We start from the raw sequence: 23,514 nt of genomic DNA, 5'->3' as shown, positions 1-23,514 counted from the left end.
TAATATTCTGACTTACGTAATGGGATTGTACTGAGTCGCGAACATGGGTGCCATAATATAAAGTCTAATAACTAAATCAGTATTTTCCATTTATATCCCATAGATTCAGAGTATTTCAGGCCCCCACAAATATTCTTCATGATCGTATCGAATCCTTGATGTTGGCTGCTTGAGTGTTGAACAACGTAATTTTGATCTATACATTAAAAAAATCCTAATGCCAGGAATGAGGCAGATCGAGAGGACTCAGTAAAACATGAGGTTATCTTTGTGATCATGTAAACTCCTCTGCAGGCTTCGTTCATTTTCAGAAATCAGTGATATAATAAAACGATTAAAAATGCCTTTTCATACTTCATAAAATCATGTTGCAAAACTATATAAATTTCCTGAACAAATCATAAAGTTCAAAAGTATTTATATAATAATTACCAAATATATATTCTTAAGTAGTATTCAGTTGTCAAATTATATCAAGAATACCTACTGAAAATCTTTAAAAATATATATTTACTCAAAAAAGAAAATGCCTTTTCATTTCTTGTAGTTCTCAGAACATGACAATAAATTGAATTTGATTGCAATGAACTCACTAAAGAAAATCATGTGGAAAAGCTGTAAATTAACCCTCTTATGCCGGAGCAGTAAATAAAAAATTGTCTCCCGTGTGCCGGAGGGGTTTCGGAGTGAGCGCAGAAGCGGAAAAAATATTTTTTTTTCAAAAAATCACAGCGCGCTTAGTTTTCAAGATTAAGAGTTCATTTTTGGCTCCTTTTTTTGTCATTGCCGGAAGTTTAGTATGCAACCATCAGAAAGGAAAAAAATTATCATTATCATATATAAATAATGCGATATATGATAGCACAAAAACGAAATTTCATATATAATTGTATTCAAATCGCGCTGTGCGCAAAACGGTTAAAGGTAACAAGTTATTTTTTTTTCATTGTAATTTACACTAAATTGCAATCATTTTGGTATATAACACGTAAAACGATAAAAGCAACACAGAGAAAATATTATCACAAAATAATGCATGAATTCGTAACACACGGACGTAAACAAATATATTTTTCAAAAATTCACCATAAATCAAAATATTGTCCTAGAGACTTCCAATTTCTTTCAAAATGAAGACAAATGATTGAATATTACTATACTGTAAGAGTATTAGCTTACAATTGCAGTTTTCGACCATATCTGACGAGTTAAAGTTGACAGAATGTCGAATTTTTTTATATATATATTTTTTATATGCAATTATTTCGGAAATAAGAAAAGCTACAACCTTCAAATATTTTTCGTTTTATTCTACATGAAATTGCGCACATTTTCATATATAAAACTCTATGAAATGCCTAATATGAAACGGAGCAAATATTCCGAGAATGGGACGTACGTATTTCGGAGATTTGTGGCGGAGAATCCGCGCGCGGAGGGAAGGAAAGATTTTTTTTAAATTCACCATAAATCTAAATATTTTGCTAGAGACTTCTAATTTGTTTCAAGATGAAGATAAATGACTGAATATTACTAGACTGTAAGAGTTTTAGCTTACAATTGCGTTTTTCGACCATTTCGGTAGAGTCAAATTTGACCGAACGTGGTTTTTTTTTCTATTTATCGTGATTTATATGCAAATATTTCAAAAATGAGAAAGGCTACAACCTTCAATTATTTTTTGTTGTATTCTACATGAAATTGCGCACATTTTCATATATAAAACTTTATGTAACGGCTAATTTAAAATGGTGCAAACATTACCACAATCGCACGTATGATTTTTTCGGAAGAGTTACAGCGCGGACGTAAAGAAAATGTTATTTTTTTCATAAATTCACCATAAATCGAAATATTGTGCTAGAGACTTCCAATTTGTTTCAAAATGAAGGTAAATGCTTGAATATTACTATAATATAAGCGTTTTAGCTTACAATTGCGTTTTTCGACCATTTCGGTAGAGTCAAAGTTGACCAAAGGTTGAAATTTTGGCAATTATCGTTATTTATATGAAAATATCTCAAAACTGATAAAAGCTACAACCATGGGTTGTTTTTAGTTGTATTGTGCATGAAATTGCGCACATTTCCATATATAAAACTTTATATAAAGGCTAATTTTAAAATGTGCAAACATTACCACAATCGCATGTACGATTTTTTTCGGAAGAGTTACCGCGCGGACGTAAGGAAAAAGTTTTTTCATAAATTCACCATAAATCGAAATATTGGGCTAGAGACTTCCAATTAGTTGCAAAATTAAGGTAAATGATTGAATATTACTAGAATATAAGCGTTTTAGCTTACAATTGCGTTTTTTGACATTTCGGTAGAGTCAAAGTTGACCGAAGGTTGAACTTTTGGCAATTATCGTTATTTACATGAAAATATCTCAAAACTGATAAAAGCTACAATCATGAGTATTTTATTGTTGTATTTTACATAAAAAGGCGGACATTTTCATATATAATACTTCATGTAACGGCTAATTTACAATGGTACAAAAATTATGTCAAAGTGACAAAATAATTTCCGAGATGTGTCACAGATACTTTTTAGTGCGGCAAGAAAGAAATTCGCGCTTGCGCGCCTGCGCAACGATTGTAAGTCGACGTAAAATACGTCCAGTCGGAACACGGGAGACAAAAAATGTCGACGTAAAATACGTCCAGTTGGCATAAGAGGGTTAATTATATCAAGAATACAGAAAATCTTGAGCCCAAAATATTTCACTCAAAATTGAAAACCTAGAACTGCCAAGATCTTTCAGTCTTAACGACCTTTTACTTAAGGCAAGACTGATCAGAACTAAGAGAAACACAGTAAAGATAAGCATATACCAATGGACAATACAGGATTAAAAAAGGTCACATTCCCTTTAAAGAAAAGAAAAAATGCCCGTGGCTAAATTAAAGATTCAGAAGCAGCCACCACACATGAACTTGAAGCGTTCATCACACCTTGCTTGTTGATGTAGGTCACACAGAGTGTTGTCACTCATCATGCCCAATGAATGGCCCTGCAACTGTCCCTGGAAGTGCTGGAGTGCCAACCATGCTGCCATCATCTCTAGGAGATTGATATGTTCCTTCCTCTTGTCAGTCCCCCATGTACCAAAAAGGCAGTCACCATCCTGGTTCACTCCCCATACTCTTTGGGAGGTGCCAAAGAATATCATCTTAGGGAGCAGCCTATTGCGGGGCACTCCCAGCTGGAGGCTGTCCATGTCTAACCACCACTCCAGGTCCTTTCTCACTTCATTGTTCAGAGGAATTAGTTGGTGTATCCAATACATCTTCAACTGCCACTGCGGGGAAAGAAGGTGAGGCCTTCCTTTGGGCACTACTTCTCAATATGTGTCATATGCCTATTAATGCCTACCACTAGTGAGCAGCTATGAGTTCTCAACCATGAATGTCTGAGCCACTTGCAGTAGATCGTCTGTCCTTGCCAGGGCTGGGAGGGCTCTTACAAACACAGCGTCCAGCAGCATCCCTATGTACCTGATTGCTGGTTTCAGGACCAGGTCTGACTTCTGCCAGTTTATCACAGCCAGTTCTCGGAACAGGCTCGGCAACTTGTCTTTGTCCCTCTGCAGCTTCTGTGCTGATGATATCAGAATCACCCAATCACTAAATATCTCCTTGGGAGTGGGCCCAGGTCAACACTAGTTGGAATACCCTTTTGAACGACTGTGGAGCAGCTGCTGTTAGGCCGATGCAAAGGGCCTTGAACTAATAGATTGCTAGTTGGCAGACGAAGTGAAGAAACTTCCTCGAAGAGTGGTGGATGGGTATATGGATGCACTCTTCCTGCAGATCTGTGAAGATCATGTAGGCTTCCTCTCAGACCTAAGCTAACACTGACTAGGCTGTTTCCATTGAGAATTATATCTGCTGCAGGAAGCTGTTTGAAGCAGAGAGACCTATCACAAGCTTCCACCCCCAGAGACTTTCTCCACCAGTTGACTACTCCATAATTCTCCTTCTGTAGGAAGTCTCTCACCTCTGCTTGTAGTGCCACAACCTTGGTCAACTCAGTCCTGTATAACAGGAAGGAGATCAGGGGGAGGGCTTGTTTCCCCCTAAAGGAGAGCTTGTAACCATCTCTCAAGGCTATGACTACTCACTCCTCCACAATGTAGTTCTACCACACTATCCAAAACTCTGCTAGGCAACATCCCCCCATCCACCCTCATGGTAGATGGGAGAAGGGAGTTTTGATGTTACACCAGGATCTGGCCCTTTTCCATGTCTGGGAAGACAGAGAGGAATGAAATGCCTGACCTCCACTGTCACATGGCTGGGGGAATAGCCACCCATGTGACAGTTGACAATACCTCAGCACGTTGACACCCCTTTGTTTTAACTGCACTGTTGACCTCAGTGCCATGGCCCTGCCACTTTGTCCTCCCAAGAAACCACTGACAAGGATTCCCTCCTCCTTGGGAGCAAGTTTGCTCAAATTTGGCGATCTGACTGTTCTCCGTGCTGGGGCCACCAGGCTCCCAACCAAATATCACCTGTCTGCTGGATCTACCTCCTTTATCTTCTTTAAGAAGGGTCCCTAACATAGGTCCAACCACAACATAAAATGTAATGCCTTCATGGCTAGCAGCCACAAATTGTTCATCTACATATGGTTAAATTGCACCCTCTGCAGCTTGAATCTCTCCCGGGGCTTGACAACCAGCCTGCAGAAGGGATCCAAGGAATGAGGCGCTGCATGGGAGGTAATACTTCTCCTGACTCGAGATTGAATGAGGTTGCCAATAAGCCCTACTGACCAGTGACCAGTAAGTTGATGCCTACCAAAACACCATGCAACAGGCAGGAGCAGGGTAGCCTCATTGACTGCTTCACCTCTGGGGTGGCATCTGCCAACTGCTTCAAGCACAAGAATGACGGGAGTACTGAGGTGAAGAGGTGTGCTACTTCACTGAACTTATGTTTCCTCCTTATCAGGGCTATGATCTGAAAGCCCTTCTCCAGGCTTGCCACTTCCTCTTACACACTACAGGGAGTAACGACATGCCTCCGCTCCCCCTCTGACTGTCAGAATGAAGTATGCCTTTCCAGTGCTCTCTGGTCCTGATATGACTTTCCTGACTCTGGGTCTGCCATAAACCTGTTCTGATTTTGCTGACACTAGATGTTCCTGCAGGAGGACTGGAATTGGTGTCTATGGAAGCCAGAGAGGAGAGAACCTGACTAGGGAGGCCCTCAGATCCAAATGGTGACTCTGAGCAGGGCATGGTATAGCTGTATCAATCCCAGGGGTTCCTTCTCCAGTAGGAAGAACTCCTACTCCTGCTGTCTCAGCTCAGACATCCCGAAGGAGTTTTATCTCTCCTCTTCCCATGTTACCTCGTTGAGTGACTCCTTCTTGTGGCTCTTCTTGGGCTTCCTTCTCCTAAAAGAAGCCAACCGTTTGCAACACTCCTTCCTAATGACACCACAGCCCACAGAAGGAGAACCACTCAACAGTGAGGAAGAAGAGGAGCTCCTCTTACACAAGGTGGAGAACTTGCCTATTATCTGCTCTGTTGCTGAGCTGGCTTCCACCCTCTATTTCCACACCCTTAGGTACTTGGAAGAGGGAAAGCTGGAGTGCTTAGTGCTTAGCACTGGGGCTGTCCACACCTTGGTCCTTGCATACTGCTGTGGTGGGAAGATGGGGAGCCTGAGTTCCCCCTCTTCATTGGCTGGTTGAGTGAGGAGGCTCCTGACACTTGCATGGTCTGTCATATTGATCTCTCTTATGTTCTAAACCTTCAGCTACTCAAGCAACATACATCAACAGGCTTAAGATATCCCTCTTGGAAGGTCTGGGGAAGGTTTCACCCCATTGCTGGATGCACTGATGGAGGAACAGGAGAAAGAGGAGTAGAGGGAGAGAGAGAAGGAGGCCTCAAGATCGGTTCTCTTGACAACATGACCTTCTTTTTCTTCCTTCACTTTTTGTAGTCGGTCAACGGTAGGTACCACCTCTCACACTCAGCACTCGTGGAGTCCCTTGCACATTCATTTGCCTTGCAGGAAATGCACATCAAATATGGGTCTACTACCACAGGGGACATAGACTTAGTGCAGGCCTTGTCCTTGCCTGAACACCATCACAGCTCTAGTTTCACTTCCATTGTGATTGCCACAAAGAACATAGGGGCTAACACATAGCATACTTATGTTATATGGGAATTCACTAATTTACACATACAGGCACTCATGTAAAAACACACGACCACCAACAGCTCCACACAAGTGAGCTGTGGTCAGCTGAGATTATCAACTGGAAAAAGCACAAAGGAATCACATAAAGAAGCCAGTACAGCATATATCATTAGCTTAATATGTACATCCAGATCCAAAAGCGGCTGGACGCACAATGGCATGGATTGGCTGCAAGGGGTCAGGGCAGCATGCCCTGGATTACATGAGTTACTCATTGGTTTGTCAGTCAGTATACAGCTGTTGCATGTAATGTACTCTATGTACCCCATTTATGAAAAGCATTTTGTATCGCCACAGGAAGAACTCAAAAGACTGCTTTAGAAAACTACTGAGAAGGGCCTAGATCAATGCAAAACTGAGACAATGAAGCTGAGCAAAAAATAGACTTAAAAGCATTGTACACAAGGTACCCATCATACTGTGTTTTCAGATCTGAAATTAGGGCTTCAGCCAGCCATTCAAGGGACAAGAAGAACAAACAACCCTATTTAAACAATATTCTGAACAGCAATTTTAAAGAATAGGCTCCTCTTTGAGATAACATCGGATTTTGTGAAATAAAGAGTATACGAGGGAGTTAACCGCATTTCTATGCTAAATTGAACAGTTTAAAGAGAGCCAATTAAAAGAAATAATAAAATGGGACAGAGAAAGCATGAAAAAGAGAAGTAAATAAAAAGAGAAAATAAAAGAGAAGAATCTTTATATGAAAATCCCCTAAAAACATTGTTGATTGGATGTATAGACGACTAGAAAGTAAATCATTCACACCTTAAAGGTGGGAAGAGGGAAGGGGTAGTTGGTAGGTACTCTGTTTACAAATCTCTTTATCTATGCTAACCAACTTCAAATATGTATATTGTACAAATTTCTCTTAAAATTAATGGATTGAGTTTATACTGTACATCCCTTGGCTGATGTTGATGAGGGCGAAAAGTGTGATGCCACCAGCAAAGAAAACAGGTTTGTAAAATGATTACAGTACTGAGCTCATCCCAATGAATTTGCTGCTCATCCACCTCCTCCCTTCCATCTAACAGGTGCAAATATTTGGTTGCCAACCGTTAATGTGTTCGCTTTTGCTGTCCTTCTGGTATATATATTGCAAATTTCTACCAGTGTTTCAGCCTTGTAAAGGATATCTTAGATATAAAGACGAAACCGGTTTGGATTTGCACCTGGTGTTCAATTTTTCCCTACGATACAGCTGCCAAAATATATAAATACCCACACACACACACACATGCACAAACACACACACACACACACTCTCACACACACACACACACACACACACACACATATATATATATAAGCAATTATTCATTTTCCTACTAACATGCCGATGCCAAACACTCCCTTAATACCATAACAAGAGTAAACTTACCACAGTAAGAAGCACTACGACACTCAGTTTCCTGTAGAAAGAGAAAGAAAATCGTATGTAAATGATGAGGACAAGTTCAATTATAATCTTCAAAATGGGCGGGCTCGTGCTAATATTTGAATGCTAGTTGAACATTTTACCAGTGGTGTCTGCATTCCTATGTAGAGTAGAGTAAAGGTAATGGTTAGCAATCACTCACTAGAACGCAAACTGAAAGTTGAAACATTTCTGTTTTTACAAGAGCTCACATTTTCCATACCATCCACCAACTAGAATCATAATCCCCATAGGTCGTATAATTACATCTCGACTTCAGCACAGACAAATCAACCAAAAGAAATGGTAGTCAATAGTCTAAGCGATGCACTATCTGGAAATTGTATCTGTATTCTCTTTCAGAACTTAATCATGGAAACCTAGACATTCTGCCTTATAGCATACGAGCCTGTGCTATATGCTATATGCTCTCACTTAACCAATGAAAAACTCGGTATTTTTGAGGAAACCACATTACGTGATGTTTTTGTGCAAACTTGTGGGTTACACACATGCTTTGGCGTCCAACAAACATTAGCCCAGTAAGGCGGTAGTTCCGTCATTGGACCTCATGCGGTGCACTGTAGGCATTACTTAAGGTTCTTTGCAGCGTGCCTTCGGCCGCTGACTGCAACCACTTTCGTTCCTTTTACTGTACCTCCTTTCATATACTCTATCTTCATCTTACTTCCCACCCTCTCCTAACACTTGATTTATAGTGCAACTGCTTTGAGGTTTCCCTCCTGTTACACCTTTCAAACCTTGTACTGTAAATTTACATTCCAGCGCTGAATGACTTCATAGGTTCCAGTGCTTGGCTTTTGGCCTAGATTTTATATTCAACTCAATTCAACCCAACAAACATTAGTAAGGCAGTACAGACCAGCTCACCAAATGTGTTGTTTCACAGTACATCCCTCTGCCTCAAACACCACTAAAAGCCAAACTAAATGTACAATGGCAGATTAATTAACTATCTTGCTCAGCCATCTGGGTAAAGGGCATGTTTGTATACCTCATACAAACTTACATCCTGGACTGCCAAGCAAATGCTTACACCCTTTCTTCACCACCCCCCACATTTTTAGTTACTCTAAACTCGTGCCCAGTTATAACATCTCGAATTGTTAGGTACAAAATTTGTTCTCTTTATATCCATGCGGAATATTTACAAGAAGTTAGCAAGATGCCCTACTCCAGTTTCAGATAAAAACGACGACATTGATGGCATGGAAAAAATAAAAGGCAGGGAAGGGAGCGATCGAACACGGGACTTCCTTGAGAGCTGAGGTCCGGACCGTAAGTACGTCTTGGAGAGCTGAAGATTTTTGCCCCAGTAGGTATGGCAGGTAGACACCTGCATCTAAGAGAAACTCTCCCCAGATAAGAGACATAAAACCCCATCACTGAATGTTTTCTGTTATCAAAAGAGGGCTCTGAGATCTGCCATCCTTATGTGTTTGTTCCCAAAGAATGATGATTCCGTAGATGAGAGAGGGACCAGGGCCCATCGCTTGATGCAAACAACCTTTTTTTCCCCTCAGATGAAGATTAAATACTGCTAAATTTGCTAGCCTTTTGAATTTGTCTCGAAACAGCCAACAGGAGCAAGACAGTGGATCAACTCCAAAGAGAGAGGAAAACGTCTTAGTAGTCCCAAGGAGGACGGACGTTTGCAAGGGTCGCAGTGTAGCTGTTCCATTTGTTATTTGTGCATTCCATATCTGTGAAAGCATCCTCTTTCCTGCCCACAATTCAAATTAATATCGTTTGCATTTCTCCGTATGGACGATTGTTAAACACAATCATGAATTTACTTAAATTTGTACATTTTTGCTCATCATTTTTGTGTTTTTTGATATAAGAGATGATCCTAACGTATGTATCTGCTATCAGTGAACCAGATAAAGCATTCGGTTATAAAGGTGAGAGTTTGACAAACATGCAGACTAGAAAGAAGAAGCTGCTGCTACCCAGCAAACTGACAGAGCCGCTCAAAGGAAGTTAGAAAAGTTAAAGCAGAACAGGCAGAAACCACAAAAACCGAGAGAGATAGAGAGAGAGAGAGAGAGAGAGAGAGAGAGAGAGAGAGAGAGAGAGAGAGAGAACATCCACTTCGATAAAATTAGACTTCAGAGTGCAAGACCAAGTTCTAGCCTGAGTGGAAAAGTTGCTTCCCGAATCTAATGAAGATGATGTTACCATGCACTTTGCATCGTTTGTGCTTGGAAAAACATCAGATGTACAATACTTGTGTATGTCAAACGAAACTGGTGACATAGCTATTCTGAATGCCTTAAAATTATTACTAGAGGCAGACTAAAATATGCACATCACTTAGAGAGGCTATTCATCTGATTCCAGATTCCAACAGCCTTAAATAATTCTTACAGCACACGAATTTTAAAGATAACTTCCCATCAATACAAAATTGTATATAGAAGACAATCAAGACACTAAATTGCATGAAGCAACCCGACTCACTGACGAATATAACCGGATGCTTCATTTGTATGAGAGAGCTTTGGTAAAAGGAAGGACGGCAATGTAAAAATGGAAGAAAAAATAGACGTTGTTGACGGTATGAATGAATGAATGAAATTTGGGCAATATGACCCAGCGCTGGGCCAGGGGAGAGCAGTCAGCCCTGTCCCATAACTTCATCGAGTAAATCTTTATTGAAAACAATAGCTCAAGAACACACACGGAGCACATGCTAATGAATAAAAATTATGCATATCATTTCCACATGTGTATTCATTTCAAAAACGGATTATGTAAAATTAAATTATGTAAAAGCAAAAAATACCATTTACTTAAAAAAAGAAAAAAAATAGCTGCAGTGGACTCTTCACCTAAAATCTGGGCATGAGATTTCACTTGATAGCCTTGCTACCTCCTGCTGTTCAAAAATCGGGAGCAACACACCAAAATGGGCCTCAGGTGGTATCTTAAATCTCGTTACGTAAGGGAAAAGCCCCAATGGTTTGACACTACTTACAGAAATTTGGTCGGATAATCTAAATATTAGAAATTTTAAATTCACCAATCCTTTGAAACTCGGCAGAATACATTTTTGAGCTCGATTTTAAAAAGTTGGCCAAGTTTCACTGCAACTTCTTAATGATCATTTATCACCATAGCATTCCCATTTAGAATGTGTTGAAGAAAAAGGACAATCATACCACTAGGCTTTCTAGTCTACAATTCGTTCCAGTGCTGAAGTACAACCATGGCTTTCTCTTAGATCTTTAGAAATACCTTTGTTGCAAGGGAAGTGTGCATTTGTGCATTATTCTACTTTGAGAACAGCCACTATTTCTAATACTTCTGTAGCATTTTCTTGAAAACTGTCTGAATAAACTCGATGTTTTTTCCAGTGAAACTTGGCCAACTTTTTAAAATCGAGCTTAAAAATGTATTCTGCCGAGTTTCAAAGGATCGGTGAATCTCAAATTTCTAATATTTAGATTATCCGACCAAATTTCTGTAAGTAGTGTCAAACCATTGGGGCTTTTCCCTGACGTAACGAGATTTAAGATACCACCTGAGGCCCATTCTGGTGTGTTGCTCCCGATTTTTGAACAGCAGGAGGTAGCAAGGCTATCAAGTGAAATCTCAAGCCCAGATTTTGGGTGAAGAGTCCACTGCAGCTATTTTTTTTTCTTTTTTTAAGTAAATGGTATTTTTTGCTTTTACACAATTTAATTTTATATAATCCGTTTTTGAAAAGCATACACATGTGGAAATGATATGCATAATTTTTATTCATTAGCATGTGCTCCGTGTGTGTTCTTGAGCTATTGTTTTCAATAAAGATTTACTCGATGAAGTTACGTGACAGGGCTGACTGGGCTCCCCTGGCCCAGCACCTTCCAATTGGGGCCCCTGACAGCGTGCCATTAAGGAAGCCTTGATGGTGCGGTGGACCCATTCCACCCTGCTGTTGGCTGCAGGATTGTATTACATCGTGGTGTGGTGCTTGGTCCCAATCAGGCGTGCCAGGGAAGACCAGAGCTCTGACATGAAGGCGGGTCCTCGGTCCGTCAAGACGTCATCAGGCACTCCAAAGCGGTTGATCCAGCTGGTCAGGAGGGCTTCAGCACAGGAGTCTGCAGTGGCTTCTGGCATCGGGGTAGCTTCGGGACACCTGGTAGACTGGTCAATCACTGTCAGGAAGTATATGGCACCGTCGGACGGAGGAAAAGGCCCGACGATGTCGACGGGGATGTGTCCAGATCTTTGCCTGGGCTGGGCAAAAGAGCCTTTCCCTGATTCTGTGTGCATTCCCATCTTGCTACTCTGGCATGTGATGCAATTTCTGGCCCACTCCCAAGTGTCCTTCCTGATGCTTGCTGTGCCACATGAATTTCTTCGCAGGAGCGTGGTTGTCGTGTGGGGAGACAGGTGCGAGAGGCTGTGAATAATGTCAAACACCTGTTTCCTGTGGGAGGCAGGTATCAGGGGACGAGGGTGTCCTGTGCTGGTATCGCAGAGGAGCGTCTTCCTGGAGGGGCCAAAGGGGATGTCCTCCCAGCAAAAGGTGGTGATAGCTGTCTGGTAGGCTGGTACTGCAGGTTCGGGAGCTTGCTCACGCGCTAGGTCTTTGAACGCCAAAGTGAAGGGAGTTGATCTCGACCCTCAAGAGGGTGTCGGCTATGGGATTTCTTCTGCCGGAGACGTACTTGATGGAGCACCCGAACTCGGAGGCAGTTGCGAGATGACATTGCTGCCTTGTGGACCAGGCGTCGCCCGCCTTGATGAAGGCAGGGACCAGCGGCTGGTGGTCCGTCCTTATGGTGAAGGGGATGCCCTCCAGAAGATATTTGAAGTGGCAGACAGCCTGGTAGACGGCAAGGAGCTCGCGGTCGAATGTGCTGTAGCTACCAGTGTGGGGACTCCGTTGACCAGCTATTCCAGGATGGTGCCGCACGTGATGTTGCTGGCACCTGGTGAGCGTCAGGGGCACGTTGGGATCCTGGTGAGCCAGGGTGGTGGCCCTGCTGAGGGAAGACTTGGTTTGTGTGAAAGCGAGCTGCTGGTCTTCTCCCCATGTCAGCTTTTTAGGTTTGCCCTTCAGGGCCTTGGCCAAAGGGCACATGATGCAGGCAATGTCCAGGATGAACCTTCAGTAATAATTCACCATCCCAATGAATTCTTGGAAGGCCTAGACAGTAGTCAGTGTCAGCAACTTCTCCACTGCAGCCACCTTTGATACCATGGGACGAACTCCTGCTGCTGCAATTTCATGGCCAAGGAAATCCACCTTCTCGGCATTGAAGGTTCATTAGCCAAAACGGACAACATGTCCGTTCTCCTGTAGGCGCTTGAGGATGGCCCAGACATGGCTCAGGTGCACTTCCAGCAATTAGGAAAAGATAGGAATATTGTCCATGTAGCAGATGCAGAAGGGTAAGACACCGAGGATGCTGTCCATGAGGCGGTGAAAGGTGGCCTCAGCATTCTGCAGGCCAAAGGTGGAGAAGGCGAACACAAAGATTCTGAAGGGTGTGATGGTCGCTGTCTTCGGAATATCAATGGGATGGACGGGGACTTGAAAATACAACTTTAATAAGCTGATCTTGGAAAAGACCTTGGCACCATGGAGGGGCCCGGTGAAGTCCTGCATGTTTGGCAGGGAGTAGCTGTCGGCGTGGTGATGAGGTTCAGGCTCCGGTAGTCACTGCAGGGCCTCCATTCTGTCTGCCTTCTTCACCATGTGGAGGGGAGACGCCCACGAACTCACTGCCTTTTGACAGATCCCCAGCTTCTCCATTTCTTTAAATGCGGTCTTGGCTCCCTGGAGGAGCTTCGGCAGGAGGCGGCTGAACTTGGCATGTTTCAATATGGTGGAGGACGCCGTGCTTGGGTGCGGCCCCAGCCACCTGGCGAACCTCGGGACGGAAGACGTCTGGAAACTCCTGAAGAAGGGAGGCGTATCAGTGGTGGGGAAGGATGAAGTAGATGGTGGACATTCTTGGTCCTCTGGCGAGTGGGTGGGAGAGGCAGGTCTTGGTATCGAGAAGGTGCTGGCGGGTCATGTCCACCAAGAAGCGGTGGTGGGCTAGGAAGTCCGCGCCCAGGAGAGGGGTCCATACGTCGGCGAGGACAAAAGACAAAGGGCCAGGTGTAGGTCCAGCCCAGGAACACAATGGTCTGGGCCCTGGTGCCATAGGTGCGGATGGGCACTGTATTCCTCTGCAGACGAAGGGAACACTGACTACATAGCACCAGTGTCAACCAGCATACTGAGGCTGGAGATGCTGTCCTGGACATAGAAGGCCTTGGGTTGGGACTTCGTTACTGCCGCTGCCATGGGGGCTTGTTCTGGGTGCTACCACCGTCATTTTTTGAAGGGCGGAAGGAGCAAAGGCACTCACACTTCTGTGCCTTGCTGCTGAACTGTTGGTGGAAGCAGCACCACCCAACGTCTGGGAGGGGCTTCAGCGATCGCTGGTATGCTGCACCAACTGTGTCCTCATGCTGTAGGTTGTTGGCTGGCGAAGGAGAAGAGAGTTTTGCAGCTTGGGTGGCAGTAAAAAGAGCGAAAGCCAGCTGCACCAGACTTTCCATCTCCATGGTCTCGGCATTTGTGTTCAGGCTTCGGACTTCGGGTGCATACTGGCAAAGGAAGAATTAATGGAGGATGCTTACCTCCTTCCTTTATCCTTAGTGGTCCACCTCTGGCAGGATGACCAGGTCCTGGAGCTTGTCCCAGGCCAGTCTGGGATCTGAGGTGGTCTTGGGGTTGATCATGAGGTCAAAAATTTGGGAGGCTCGCTGGGAAACTGGGAGGGAGAAGACCTGAATGAGCTCCCTCTTCAGGCCTTCATAGGGCAGCTCCCTGGGCTGGCTGTGCATCTATGGGGCGAGGCATTTGAGGGCATCAGCTGTGAGGGTATACCAGCAATGAGGTCTGCCTTAGTGCTGTTTCGAGTGACACCGTGGATCTGTAACTGTATTTCTGCCCATTGCAGCCATGTTGCGACATCCTCACTGCTGAAGGGCAGCAGCTTGATGTGGTGGAGCTCCGACGGTGCAGTCGTCCGGGGCGCGGGCATGGGCGTTGAGGAGGACTCGAGCGCACAGAAGAATCATCTTGCAGTTCACAGGGTCAAGGAAGACAAAGAGGAGTCGAGTGAATGTACTGAACTCTCCATTGTTTTGTCAGTCTCACGCTTACGATCGACGAGAAGTTGTGAATGGTGGGCCAAACTGTAAGACTGAACGCCAAAACACTTCTGTGAAGGAATGCCATTGCGAGTCCACTAATGGCATTGAGGAGTACCAGAGAACCTAGACTAGGGTTGTATGGGTCTGTTAAAGGTTCTCTGAAGGTAAGCGGCGGTAATTAGTCCCTCAATGACAAAGCCAAAACCGTTTGGGTCACCTACTCCTGGGTCACCAATTGTGAGGACTGAATAAGACGAGGAGATTGAGCAAACTAACTTTATTCTGCAGAGCAGCTGTACATATGGTGGTATGCGGATGGAAGCGTAGTGTCCGTCATGCATGCACGAACAAACATAAACAAAAAGGGACAGGGCCCCTGCTGTGCATGTGTTTCTTCATGGACGAAAAAACATTAATAATATTACGTTGAGGGAACGGATTCCCGACATATATACATGAAAAGAAAGGGCGTTAAATGCTCTACATTTTAGCTGCTGGAAGAATGGAGAGGACATATGGATATACAGTTTTTTTACAATGGAAGGGCGAACATTCGCCCGAATGTCGTCCTTACAACACTAATATATTCGGTCACTGAAAAAATGCCATGCTACTTGCGAATGTGTGTACCTGTGTACATGAGAGAGAGAGAGAGAGAGAGAGAGAGAGAGAGAGAGAGAGAGAGAGAGAGAGAGAGAGAGTTTGGGGGTGGGCGTGATTGTCATGTAAACCGTAAGAAAAGAGGTCATTCTAGTTTTTCATTTCAACGCAGCTACTGCCACACCACGAATCTCCCCAGAGAGAAATGTTATTGTCTCTGTATGCTGAATAAAGTAGTTACATATTTCATAAAGGTTTAGGTTGAAAGGTTATAAGAATACTCTTGGAGAGTATACAATTGAAATCAAGTATTGAATTTTGATACTTTCGGCCTAAAAAGTACTATACGTAAATTCTGCACTGTTTTTAAGTTCGCTTTTGATTAGCTTCTAACACTTTACTCTAATCTTGTATAATGACGGTATGATGAGCGAAGACCTCACCTATTTTTTTTTTTTTTTTTTTTTTTTTTTTTTTTGCACGAAGCTAATCACTTTTCTACCAGATGAATGGATGGATTGAATTACTTTTCTAGAGCATATTTCGCTTACTCTTCTTTTGATTTTTTAAAATTAAATCAACTGGTTCATGAACTCCCAGAAAATGTGTTAGGACGTCAAATGACTGTAAATCATCACAGATAATTTCTGATGAACTAATGTTATCTTATCATTCTGTCACTTGAATGGTAGGCGTGACTGCAAATCCATTTGCTCGAGATTAGTGTCCGAGATAATTACCGTTCAAGCCCTTCTCCCAGATTCTTGTTCGTACTTTCATTCCTCACGGGAGATTCCAGAATTCTCTCATCGGCAGTCAGGAGGAGAATGGAAACAATATTTGAAGATTCCAGAAACCACTGTCATAAATCAAGTTTGGAATAGGAATATGTCAGGACTCGGGATAATCCCCTTCTCTATTCTTAATTAAGTTTTCACTGGTCCAGCCTCCCCCAAAGTCCACAGATGCAGATGGGAACTAGCAAGAGTGAAATACAAGGACCAGCAATTTCTTCCAAACAAACACCTGCATCTCAGGCACAAACCAATTGTCTGTCATTTAGATAATCAAAAGCAATCGAGATTATAGAATAATGTTATGAAAAAATATCATGTTCTGTCGTGTAGTCACCGTTTTTGTTAGCCATTCAGTCCTTATATGTATACACGTATAGTACATTCTCTCTCTCTCTCCCTCTCTCTCTCTCTCTCTCTCTCTCTCTCTCTCTTCCATCTCTCTCTCTCTCTCTATTTCTCATATTATATATATATTATATCTATATAATATATAATATATATATATATTCTACCACATATATATTATGTACACACATATATAATGTATATACATCATAATATATCTACAATATATATACATCAATATATATATATATATATATATATATATATATATATATATATATATATATATATATATATACACATATACGTATATATATGTTTCCATGTATATACACATATGTGTGTGTATAGATATAACTAGTTATAATTATATTTATATATATATATTATTATATATATATATCTTATATATATATAAAGAGAATTGGATAAAATATAAACCGAGATGACTTTAAAATTATCGGTTTTATAAAAGGTAGTGATGGATCCCGGGCGCCTAAGGCAACTGGGTTAACACATTTCTTCTCTCTCTCTCTCACTCTCTCTCTCTCTCTTCCTCCTCTCTCTCTCCTCCGATTCCCAACAACATACCCTCCTCTCTCTCCTCTCTCTCCTCTCTTCTCTCGCTCTATCGTTTGCTCTTCTACCACACCTTCCCCCCCTCCATTATCCAAGGCCATCAAATCAGACAAAGAACTTACCAAAATATGCATTTATTTAAAATCAAAGTATTAGCTAAATTAACTCAGGTTCTTAACGGAATAATTAAATGAATGATTGAACTCAGAGAGCCCATTTCATATTCCTACTCCAATAATCCAATATTATCTTAGTCATAAAACTGGGCAAGTCATAATACAGTACACCATAGTAATTAAGTCAGTTCCCATTTCTCCAGATCAATTCCCCTTTTCTCCAGATCAATCCCCCTTGTCCAGAATCGCCTGTTAGAAGACAGGAGAACACCCCGATAAGCATAAGATTAAAATCAAAGATCATATGAAATAAAACATCTCTGAAACTAAATATTCAAATACAATCCAGCCACATCTTTTGGCCAAAATAAAATATGCTTACCCATTCAACACAATATGCACTATCACTTAATAACAAAGACACTGTTCAAAGAAGCCATCTTGGCTCCTCGCCTCTCTCTTGTACAGATCTATCCATCATGGCAATACTACATCTCATTATGTAGGAAAAAGGCTCGCACGTACGCACGAACTCACACACAATTTCCACCACACCCCAGGTAACTGCCTAGAAACTAGTTCAATAAGTCACCTCCATATCAAGCGCTCATAGCAACAGAACATGCACAGATCTGCACACATAACAATTTTAATATCACACCACCCAAAGAAAGATGCCATAGCACTTCCAAGGCTTGTCCCCTCTAGCACTGTGTCTCTAAGGTAAGTTAAATGATGATTCTCCACATTCTAAGAAACTCATAGCACATCATATCACAATGATATTTAAAATATATCATAGCCCTCTTTTATGTAACACACACACGCACATATATATCTATATATATTATTATATATATATATATATAATATATATATATATATACATATATTTATACTATATATATATATATATATTATCATATATATATATATATATATATATATATATATATATATATATAATATATATATAATATATATATATATATATAAAGAGAGAGAGGGAAATAGAATTAATATAAAAGACCTTCTGCAATAACATTCTCTATCTCTGTTATTGTAGATCTTTTATGTTAATCTTTTGCCTTGCATTATTTTTTACTTCGTTGAATATGTGAGGACCAGAGAGTAAGGCAGGTGAGGATGAATAAGTAGTACCGACTCACATAGAGAGCAGAAATGACTCTGAGACAGTAGATTTGTGTTTTCTTACAGACATACATTCATAGGTAACTGCAGATGCAGTCTGTGTTCATACATGGTAATTATATCGGCGGAAAGGCCAGAGAATTCTACACAATATGGAATACATTAGAATTTGGCACGTTGTTACATTTAAATGAAATTAGTGAAAGGATGTTGTCCTTACAAATGTAAGTATTACATAATAAAAATATGGAATGTTATTCCATATATATATATAAAACTAAAATTATGAGGTCAACCAGATTGCTTGCAGGAATGTGATCAGACCAGAGATGATAAAGTATGCTAAGATGACGTATACAATAAAGTAGGCTAAGATGACGTGCCGTCACCTGTGGTCCTTCATTTGTTTTCAAAACATTAGTCCAAGCTTCCTGCTTGAGACAACTACCGCGACCTATAAATCAAACGGCCTACGTGATTTGTAATGTATGTCATCTGTATGTATGTTCATATGTTCGAGCTACTGTCTGCTTCCTTTATGATTTGTAACCGAGATGGTAGTCAGAGTTGAATTAGGCATCATCATTGGCAGAAGCGATCAAGCCATCATCATTAGAAGACCTGTACATCTTTACCTAAGCTTCACCATGTAGATTTGAATTAGCCATCATCATTGGCAGACCTATACAATCCTATCTGATATTCATCATGTAATCTCAGAAGAATAGATGTATTTTTTTATACTTCGTGTTTTCTACTAGAAACCTCACATCAGAAAGAAGATATCATCATGAGTTTAACACTTCGTCGTCATAACCAAAGAAGATACCGACTTCGTAAGTGATCAACAAACCCCAAGACACTCCAATGAGTATGGAAGTGCATAACCAACCGACTTAGCGTAAGATTATCGCAAGTCTAACATAACCTCATAGGGCGCCTTATTATATATGGCAACAGCCCTTTCACAAATACTAACCACCCCCCCAAGACAATTATTATGGAATAATGACTGGATGAAAAATATTTTGGAGACAGGAGTCGACCCCATGTTCTTGTGACACTTGTTGTGGGGTGTTATTGAATGTCGAGTCCTTTGGCGTTGCTGGCTGACAGGATGCCTCCTGACTGACAGGATGCAGAGGACTACAGTTGACGGTGTCAGGAGGGTGAGCAGATCCACAGGTGTGGCAGCGACGTTGGGCGGGCTGAGTGAGCCCCAGGAGCGACAGCAGTGTCAGGGGAGAGGGGGTGGGGGGGTTGAGGAGGCCCACAGGCAGCGACGTTGGGTGGGTAAAGCAGGACCCTGGGTGCAGCAGCGGCATAGGGAGGTGGCCTGGGGACTCGCAAGTGCAGCAATGGTGCCGGGTGAAGAACCAAGTAGGCCAGCAGGTTTGGCAGGCCGAGAAGATATCTGGCGTCCCTCGGTTGAGGCAAAGGAGGCCACGACATTGGATGGAGGTTTTTGGGCCTCAGCCTGATTTTGTGTTGGCTGACCAGCACCCAGCTACCTGCCCTTGAAAAACGCCAAAAACACACTTGGAAGTTGTGCCATGATGGGTCCGTTAATGGCGTCAGTGTCATCCTCGGAATGGAACTTTCAGAGACCTAAACTGTGGCGCTATATTGAGTCCGCTAAAGGTTCTTGCTGGACCTAAACTGTTGTGTCAATGTTGTGAGGACAGGAGAGTAAGACAGGTAGCTGGGTACTGATAATTAATTAAAGACGAACTGGGTAATTGTATCAGTGGAAAGGCCAGAGAATTCTACCCAGTATGGAATACATTAGAATTCGGCACGTTGTCACAGTTAAATAAAATTAGTGAAAGGACGTTGTCCTTACAACAATGAACCAAGATATTCTAATGGTAGAAAATAAATGACAAACCAAGAGAATTAATTACACCATCACAGTGGAGTCAAGAATTTTTGTGTTTACGTAGATGGATAATTTTCTACATGTGTGAGTTTTTATTGTATTTTTCCCATACATTTTCTTGGGCAAACGAGTTAAGGCAGAGGAGAAAGAGTGACTTCTTGGAGGAATAATAGACCTTCACCCTTATCCCTTTACCCCTATGATCCCTCACCCAGACCCCAGACCTTGTAGCGCACAAAGCAGGTAGTCTGTTTCATCGTCTGAATGCAGCCAAAAGCTGCGGAGAAAAGGAGATTTGTTTTTCGTTATATCTATTTATTTGGAAAGACTTTAGGGGGAAATAGGGATCATGATATATTGTAAATTGGAATGAAATTATTCACAAGGAACCACTAAAGCTACTAAGCTGATCTAAATAAAGGAAAAAATTCACATTATGAATTAAGCAACGAATAATCAAAAACTTTTTCGTGGGCTAATACAACCAGCCCAAAGAGTGAGTCGGTTAAAAGTGGGTGGGCTAGTACAGGTAGCTCAAAGGGTTCAAAGAGTTAATCAGGTTTGATGTGTCACAAGAAAATGAGTGCACAGTTTTTACTCAACTGAAATCTGCCTTGCAGCCGACATAATAACGTCCACATGTACCAATTGGCGGTAAAATTGCAATGGTTCTGAATCAAAATAGCACTCTTGCATTGAATTTAATGAGTCATGCCTCCGATTCTGTTTAGAACCTTTAGATATAAGTTGAAATGACAAAATTACTGGTTAGAAAAATGTAATAAGCTGTTGGTGGAGAATTAGTAAATGCGTAAATGACTAACTGGTCTTGCAACTAGCGTCCAGCGAAAGCCTCAGGTTGCTTCCTACTTGAGACCCGACCTGAAGCGGATGCACTTTTGGTGAAGTCTAGAACCGTATTCAAAATTTCAATCTCCACCATGAGGAACTGTGAGTTGTCATAAATTCATTATTATATCAGTACAGGATAAAGCGTAGCTATTTCTAAAGTGATTTTCATCTCAGTGCCAATGAGATTTTCTAGAATTACAAAGATTTTTGTGGATTTTTCTGGAAGCTTCTAGGTGGCCACATGGTCACGTGTTGAACAGGTGTTTGTGTAAGGGTGGTAAGGACCCCTGAAATTGTTCAGTGTTAAATTACTAGAGTGTAGTCATGAGGTTAGGTTTTATTTTTCTAATAAAAATTGTAAAATTTTGTTGACCTGATTCAGTTGTCCCTGTACACTTACCAGTAAATCCTGTCGCCAAAGAAATTCGTGACATGATATTCAAGTTTCATTCAGAAATAACTTTTGTGCCTACCATATAGGGCTACAGTACAGACAATAATATGGATCCATTGGGCGTTGGCCAGTTATTTTGATACAGTATATGTATATTTAGTGGAAAACGTGCGTCTATTACAGTATGTTATTTATCACTGAAATTATTTAATTTTAATATAAGTGTAATATTTTGTATAAAAAGGGAAGGTTAGGGTAATAACTGGTGGTCAAGAACAGATTTTGTATGGGAAAAATGGGTTCGGACCTCGACTAAATCACATCTCAAAGCTTCTTCTGGAACGGAGAATGCATTAGCATCGAGATCTGGGGTTCTAGTGTATCATGTTGATTCAATTGGCACAACAAAAGATTTCAGAGATGAAGGAAAGTTTTTCTAAGACCTCCAGAGTTTTCTCAGCAGCACTGGGTTGGTCAACTATATATATATATATATATATATATATATATATATATATATATATATATATATATATATATACATATATTATATATATATTACTACTTTCAAAATGCATATATCCCCTTTGGGACTGTATAAAAATGTTATGTAGAATTGTGTAACATTTTTTCAGATTCCTAGATAGATTAGAGATAGGATGTTTTAAATGTGTGTTCAGATTTTGCATTACATAATGTAAAAGAATATATATATTACATAGAATGTAAAAAGAGAGAGATTTTCTTTGTCCATTCGAAGCTATGATTGTTTCCCCTTTTATGTCAACACTTTGAGATTAGAGGGTCTGCGAGATCCGTTTGCTTTCCTATTCTGTCAACGCGTTTGATAACGAGCTCAAATCTTCATTTGTGTTTTGGAGAATCTGTCATCGTATGTGATAAGCCTTCTGCTTCGAGTGATCGAGTAGAGTACGTGTCTGTTGAGCAGAATCGACTCATACGTGTATGTCTTTGCTGAGTCCCACGTGGATATTGCACATTTTTTATGTGAAGTTGCGTCAGATTTAGAAGATTCTGGAAGAGTTATTGTCTCAAAACGTTTTGTGTCATCTCCTCAGTACAGTTTTCTCAAGGGAAGAAGATTTCATTACATTTTAGGACCGCGAGGCTTCAGACATCTCCATCTCCCTCTCTCTCTCTCTCTCTCTCTCTCTCTCTCTCTCTCTCTCTCTCTCTCTCTCTCTCTCTCTCTCTCTCTCTCTCACTCGACATCGTTGAGATTATATTAACGTAACGTAAATTTGTCTCTCGTAACATTTTAGAATTTCAGAGTTGAAATTTCTTAGAGTTTATTTAGTATTAAATAGAGTTTTTGTGGAATCTGAACAAACATTATTTCGTAACAGCGCCTGGTTTTTGTGAAAGTGTAATACAAGCTGCAGCAAGAAAGAAGTTGGTATACCAAGGAAAAGTGTGTTATATTTTTATTAGTTGCAACTAATAATTGTTAGGAACAGTGATTAACTAATAACTAATAATGGATAGGGATTGAGGTTAACTAATAACAGATGGTTGTGAAGGTTTGGTAAAAACTGATGGTTACAATGCTTGAGTGAAAAGATTTACACTTTTACACATCATATTTTTTGTGTTTTGTGTTTGTTCCATTGTTTGTGTACTTGTCCATTTTCTTATTGAAGTGTGCCTTTTTATTTTAGATTTTCATTTGCATTCACAATTTAATTGACTTAGTTATTTTCATTGCTTAATCATTGCACATTTAATTAAATTTAACACTTGTGAATTAATTTGCATTTACTTAGAATTCTTTTCAAGTTTATTATTGTTTAGCACTTGTGAATTAATTTCAAATTTTCAATTATTGCCTAACACTTTTGAATTTCAATTGAATTAATTTTCTTGAATTTTGTGATAAATTAATTTTGATTTAATTTTACTTAATTTGATTCAAGAATTAATTAAACTTTACTTTGTTTCCAAATAACAGTAATTT

General features: G+C 40.9%; 1 protein-coding gene across 4 annotated transcripts in view; it reads right to left on the bottom strand.

Moving 5' to 3' along the window:
• The window catches only part of LOC135205978 (uncharacterized), a 143,857-nt gene that overhangs the window by 69,266 nt on the left and 51,077 nt on the right, over positions 1 to 23,514 (bottom strand). For all 4 annotated transcript variants that reach the window (XM_064237175.1, XM_064237160.1, XM_064237168.1 and 1 more), the window contains exon 5: positions 7,617 to 7,647. In XM_064237175.1, coding sequence (XP_064093245.1) covers positions 7,617 to 7,647 — 31 coding nt within the window. The remainder of the gene's footprint in view (positions 1 to 7,616; positions 7,648 to 23,514) is intronic.

This window comes from Macrobrachium nipponense, chromosome 11 (genome assembly GCF_015104395.2).
Source record: "Macrobrachium nipponense isolate FS-2020 chromosome 11, ASM1510439v2, whole genome shotgun sequence".
In the NCBI taxonomy this organism is placed as follows: domain Eukaryota; kingdom Metazoa; phylum Arthropoda; class Malacostraca; order Decapoda; family Palaemonidae; genus Macrobrachium; species Macrobrachium nipponense.
Note: the sequence above shows the minus strand (reverse complement) of the source record. Positions and strands in the feature narration are given on the sequence as shown.